General features: G+C 35.8%; 2 protein-coding genes across 2 annotated transcripts; one reads left to right on the forward strand and one right to left on the reverse strand.

Annotated features, from left to right (window-relative positions):
- The first annotated feature begins 637 nt into the window (after positions 1–637).
- Positions 638–1,267, forward strand: LOC129572357 (uncharacterized). The gene has a single exon (XM_055452301.1). The coding sequence runs from the start codon at positions 638–640 to the stop codon at positions 1,265–1,267; it is 630 nt and encodes a 209-aa protein (XP_055308276.1).
- A 2,036-nt stretch (positions 1,268–3,303) lies between these two features.
- On the reverse strand, positions 3,304–6,300 carry LOC129572356 (uncharacterized). Its single transcript, XM_055452299.1, has 2 exons — positions 6,029–6,300; positions 3,304–5,963 (listed from the first exon to the last, which is right to left on the reverse strand). The coding sequence occupies exons 1-2, from the start codon at positions 6,103–6,105 to the stop codon at positions 3,650–3,652; spliced, it is 2,391 nt and encodes a 796-aa protein (XP_055308274.1). The 5' UTR covers positions 6,106–6,300; the 3' UTR covers positions 3,304–3,649.
- Between the last annotated feature and the right edge of the window lie 46 nt (positions 6,301–6,346).

The raw sequence follows: 6,346 nt of genomic DNA on the forward strand, positions 1-6,346 counted from the left end.
CAACGAGGGGCAAATCACTCTTAAGTAATTTGTAATAGGGTAGAAAACATAAGTAATTTAGCAAAGTGAAAAGTAATTTGGTGCAAAAGTAATTTGTACTAAATGTACTAATATCCACATACGTTTGTATGTCAAAATAATTTTCAGTATTACTCTAAATCCAAAATGGACGAATTGGTTTGGTGAGGTCTTTGAATAAATAAATTTTTAAATAAATTTTCTATTGAAAATAAATTATTTTAGGGCAAAAATGCGCTATTGTCCGTATTGGCCGGCGAAAATTGTGCCAACTCCACCGGGATTGGGACTTACGCCAAGAAATAAAGTTTGTGTTTTGTTTCTTGGTACAAAACAATTGTAAATATGTGAAAATATCTCAAAATGTATCCAATTCTAAAATAAGTTTTGAAAAAATTGCAGTGGATTTGTTGAAGTCGAAAAAATAGAAAGTTATGTTGAACATCGGGACAAATTCGTAAAAAAGGGTAAAGGTGTTGATTTTCGTACGGCTGTCAAGCACATGGATGAATACATCTCAGATAATGTGGTTAGTTTAAAAATTAAGAACTACAGAAAAAATAGATGGCTAATATAGAAATTATTTCAGAAATTTCGTTCCCATGCGTACGCAGAACCCATGAATAATAAAATTAAAATCAAGACTGAGCACGACATCGAGAAACGACTTGGTATCAAAGTGGAAAACCACCAGACAACAAACAACAGTGCCGATAACTTAGCTGAAGCATCGTCACATAGCTCATGGGTTCAAGAAAAAAAGTCTCTCATTGATAGCATCACGGCGTTGAAATCGGAAAATCAAATCTTTACACGGAATCTTCATGAAAAAGACACACAACTTTCTTCAGTGAATGCATCAAATAAAGCTCTTGAAACTCGTTTGACAGAACAACAATTGGAATTTTCCAAGAAAATCGATGATCTGAAATCGCAACTGCTCAAAGCAGTCAACAAAGATGAAGCCAATCAAAAATGCATCACTGACCTGAAACGTGAGCACTCATTGCTAATATCACAGAACAAGCAATTCCAAACTGGTTTAGCTCAAGTTGAAAATGAGACAGACTCGGACGATAGCGAAATTTACGAGGTTGAGAGTCTATTGGATGACAAATCAATAACAGAACGACACTATTTGGTGCACTGGAAAGGATATGACTCATCTCATGATAGCTGGGAGCGAGAATCGAATTTGTCTTGCGCGGCTTTGCTGAAAAAATATAAACAGGTCACCAAGAAACGCTAATGGTTTTAAATTACAAATTGTAATTTACAAACATAATACAATGCTTTTGAATGAATCGTTTTGCTCTGATGTAATATTTTTAAATGTTTCAGAAAAATAAATGATTTTGTAACATTCAGTACTGCAAAAAAAACTTATTTTCTTCATTAGAACCAATTTATTAGAACCAATTTATTAGAACATGTCTATGCGCACATTTTGACAACTTCAATGTAGTGAGATATTTCAAACGTCACATCAGTTGCATCGTAAACACTAAATTTTTCCAATAAGCTAATAAACCGGCATAATAAAAATGGCTGAAAATTTGTGGGAAAAACTTGAGTCTGAATTCGGTTTCGAAATCCCCAGCTACATCAAAATTGGAATCGAGTAAGAATGTTAAATATCTCCAAACGGAATTCAAGTTGATGTCACTAAAATAATAATTCTTCCTTCAAACAGTTTCAGTGGCTTTGGACATGTGATGGCCTTCAAAGCTATCACGGATGCTCACATCGCAACAATTGAAAAATGTATCAGGGAAGGTTTGTATAATTTTCTCGTGAAAAGTACAGTTGAAACAATGGGGGAACACGACCAGAGCATTATGATCGATGACGCCGATGTTTTGATTAGCAAAGATGAATTGATTAAGCATTTTGGAAAACTGCATGCATCTGACCCAACGAGATTTTGCTTCCAACCGGGGGACATCGTTTTAATTCAGGAAATGGTAAATTATGTCAAGCAGATCGCAGAAAGTAAAATCAAAACCGAAGGTTTAAAGGCATTTAATTGCAACCGAAGGAAAAAGTTGAACAAGCGCAATGCAAAGGTCTCCGTGCCCGAGGTTAATTTGGAGAAACTAAAACAAGAATTGGTTCAACGAGTAATAGATTGTCTGCAAATACGACAAGCGGATCGCATTTTTGGCATCGATTTGTTCACTGTCGTTCATGAAAACACTGTTGACGTACATATTAATAAAGGATCTGGTGTTTATGGATCGGTTCGATGCGTTATTTGCGATTTAGAAGAGAAAAAGAAAAAAAACTCAAAACGCGTTTTCTTCAACAGCGATACAGAATGGCCATGTTGGGTTTTGTCTAATTTTACAAAGCATTTAAAAATCGTTCACGGCTTGGTACGCATCGAATCTAAAACGCAACAATCGCAAGAAAATGCAGCTACAGACGATGAAGCGATCAGTGTGGTGACCGACAGCAAGGCAGACAATGAGCCGGAGGAATTTATTGTTTTAAACAACACTGAGTCACAAAATAATTCCGTCGAATTGGTTGTATTCCTGAAAGAAGAAATTAATGAAGTCGAAAACCGGCATGCAGAGAACGAGCAAATTATCAACAATACCGATATTTATACTCAACTCTCATATCAAATTACAGAAATGATGTCGGTCACTCTAAACAATCATGACTCACGCAAACAAATGGAATTTGTACTGAACAACACACATCAGCCGCTAACTGTTGCCAAAATTCATTCTGATGGGAATTGTTTATTTAGTGCACTTGCACATCAACTGTATGGATACAAAATAAACAGTGATTTTCATCGAAACACAACAAAAGAGCTGCGAGCACGCGTCGTCAAACACATTTTGGATCCACAAAACTTCTCACGATTCGTCTTCGATCTTCAGGATTACATTTACACTGAAAAAAGTAAGCAGCAAGTAACCGATATGAATACAGAGTGTAAATTATGGGTGAAACTTCGTCTGTCTCAAAATGGAAAATGGGGCGGCGTTGAAACAATCAAAGCTGTTTCAGATATGGAAAAGGTCAATATCCTCATTTTCAATGAGCACGGTCCATGCTATACAATAGGAGATTCGAATGTAAGCCACGATCGTTCAATTTGTGTTGCATATCGACTTGCATACGATGATGAAGGAAATGTTATAGCGGATATCCGCAATCACTATGATAGCGTATGTGATATGGATTCATCGGTGCTGTATGACGTCGCTCAAACAATCGAGAACAGAAAAAAGCAAGGACAAATGCTAATGACATAATTTACATGACTGATTTTTTTCAATTTGGTTTATTCTTTATTTACATCAGAGACTTTGTTCAGTTTCATTTACTCAGTTGTTATTTTGTGTTCTTTTTAGCTATAAATTTTAAGGTAGAGTCGAATTTCATTTTAAAAATGTCATAACTTATGATTGAGTTTTTGTGCAAAAATCGAGCTGTGTTCACTGTTCATTCGTTATTAAGGTTTTCGAAGCAATAATATTTGATATTTTATTACAGTCAAAACAAAAAAAAATGACTCAAATACGAACGTTACGATTGTTCCCCTGGTTGTTTGTTAAAACAATAAACAAAAAAAGTGAGCTCAGGCTACAGTTCATTAAAATCAATATTCATTTCATTTCATTTTTTTCTTCGTTGGTTTGCGTGGTCGCTTGCTGATTTTGCTTTTGAAATTTTTGTTTGGCTGTGTACGTAGTTTTTTTGTCGGATGTCGCACTCTCAGCAATCGATCGGAGCTAAGTTTGTGGCAGTCTTCTCTCAGCAGCCAACAAAGTGAGGTCTTCTTGACAATTGTTTGCTCCCCATCGTCACTCAGTATTTCGACATATGGACTTGTTAAATCAAAATTAGTATCCTTCAATTTTCCAGTGTAGTCTTTGAGTTTTATGTTATTGAGATCAAGCTCCGCAATGTTTTTTCGAACATTCAAAATCGGATCGCTCCTCTTGGCTTGAGTGTGTTTCGTTTCGTGTGGATTAATTTTACATTCGAATGTTTTTGCACTTCGTTTACCAATCAAACCAAATTCCTTGGCAGTTTTAATAGCATCTTTTTGGCAATTTTCTATTTCTGAATAGATTTCATCTTTCGAAGGCAGATCAAAGTGATTGTATTCGACGAATTCTGATTTTTTTTTCAAGCGAGGAAAAACAAAGTGTTCCGATGTGCCATGCATTATATCGTTTTGCAATTGAATTTTTGAGATACGTGCTGCTGCCTCTTTTAATGTACAGTTTACCACAGTACTGTACGTGGACGAAAGTGATCGAAATTGTCGAAAAGTAGATTCACATTGTTGGCTTTCAAACAAATTCGGCAAAAACAGCTGTGGCTGATTGGTTTCTTTTAAATGTACCATAAGCAGAACCAGGCTGTGTGCATTTAGCTCAATGCACGCATAACAGTTTAAAGACAAGAAATTGTCCTTCAATGTGAATTCTTTGTGATTCTCAATGTAACGGCGCCAAATTCGAAACACGAAAACAGCATACCAAAGTCTTCTAATTCTTTGTAATGGTGTTAGATTTGGATCCATGTAAGCGGACATAATATCTCTCATCATTTTCAAATACAGAGATGTAGCTTCACTATTTTCAACGCCAAAATCCAAAAGTGCTGTCACTCTTTCATTACACATTCTCTCCGCTGATGAAAAGTTCTGGCGATCAGCCGGATTGAGCACCGATTCAGTCAGCTGATGTTCACCTTTTGAGTACATATACAGCAAAACGTATACATGAAGCATATCAATTTTAAACTTGCCGAATGGTAATTTCTTATTGAGCCATTTCGTTCGCAAAATCAAGTTTCGAAGTTTTGTGATAAGATGAATAATATCTTGCACATAAAACGGATTTAAAATGTTTTTACCACACGAAAACCATTTGATACTCGATGCTACACCCAATTGTGATAGATCTCTCATTACAGCGTTATAGCGAGGCTCTGAGTCAGACGATATTGTTAAGACACTAATTCCAACTTTAGCCAGTTCATTCTTAATATATATCCATCGGTGTTTAACATCAATCGCTGAATACTTGCTGTCTGATCCGAAAAGTAGGAGATAAAATGGTGAAGCCTTTTTTTCAACCGGTTGTGCCATCACAACGATTAAATTAGTTGATACACTCCCAGTTTTAAAATGATTCAATATTTCAGTGGCAGTTCTTGCTGGGAATTTAAACGGAATTGGTAGGCCACTTTCGCCATGAATTGGAAGAGTAAAACCAATAACTTGGTTTGTTCGAGAGTCATATTGCACTCGACCCACAACACGTGTGGCGTCCTCTGATAAACAAACAACATTCGGAAGACTACGCTCATTTAAATAATTCCGCAGCTCTTCTGTTCGTAAAACACCTTCAGTTATATGATAGTGAGATGATTGAATGTAGCGATTGATTGATGGCAATGAAGGAATGGCGCCTTCCAAATTTGCTTGTAGTGTCTGATATGCTAATGAACCCATGATCATGCGTAAGTACATAGCAAATTTTCGAGTATCCGGGTCGTATCGAAATCCGCCTGGTTTGCGATCAGAATTTTGGCGAGCATTTGATAGCAATTGGTTTAAGAAGTACGAATATGTCATTTGTTCGACGTTGTCTCCAATTCCTGATCTAGCTCCTGATGATATGCTTTCAGTTTTGATTTCCTTCGATGACTTGAAATGACTAAGACCTGTATTTTTTCCATTTTGGTCGACGATGCTTTTAACATGCGCTACTAGCTCTTTTATTAGTACTCTTTCACCAGGTAAAAAAATGAATTTTTCATGATCTTTTGCAAAAATCCGACCGTAAAATTCCTCTGGATTTTTTATCTCGACTAATTTTGCAATATCGTATCTTATGAATTTTTCCAGGTCATCGATGTGTTGATCTGAGATTTCTTTGAAAACGAGTGCATTGCCAAAATTGCTATAGCTGGAAATACGAAATAATGAAAGATTGGTGATAACAAAAGCTATCAACTATAAATCCCAACTTACTCGAATCCATTCTTTATAAAAGTTGGTATTTCAACACAAAGGTCACTTTCAAGAATTGTCCAGAATAGATTTTCCATTTTATTTCAATTGAATAATACGAATTTTATACTGTGCGATCTACAACTTGCATCATATGGTTTGAAACGTCAATAGTTTGACATTCACGTCAAACTGTATGGAAAGTAATTTGTAATTCATATATAATAAGCAAAAGTAATTTTGAGGGAAAAAAGTAATAGGAAAAGTAATTTGTTGAGTGATTTGCCCCTTGGAACACAAGGACTTGGGTGTTCTAATTGACAGAAAGCTATCTTTTGC

The sequence above is a fragment of the Sitodiplosis mosellana genome, unplaced genomic scaffold (genome assembly GCF_009176505.1).
Source record: "Sitodiplosis mosellana isolate CC-2019 unplaced genomic scaffold, AAFC_SMos_1.0 Smas_scaffold_4791, whole genome shotgun sequence".
Taxonomy (NCBI): Eukaryota; Metazoa; Arthropoda; class Insecta; order Diptera; family Cecidomyiidae; genus Sitodiplosis; species Sitodiplosis mosellana.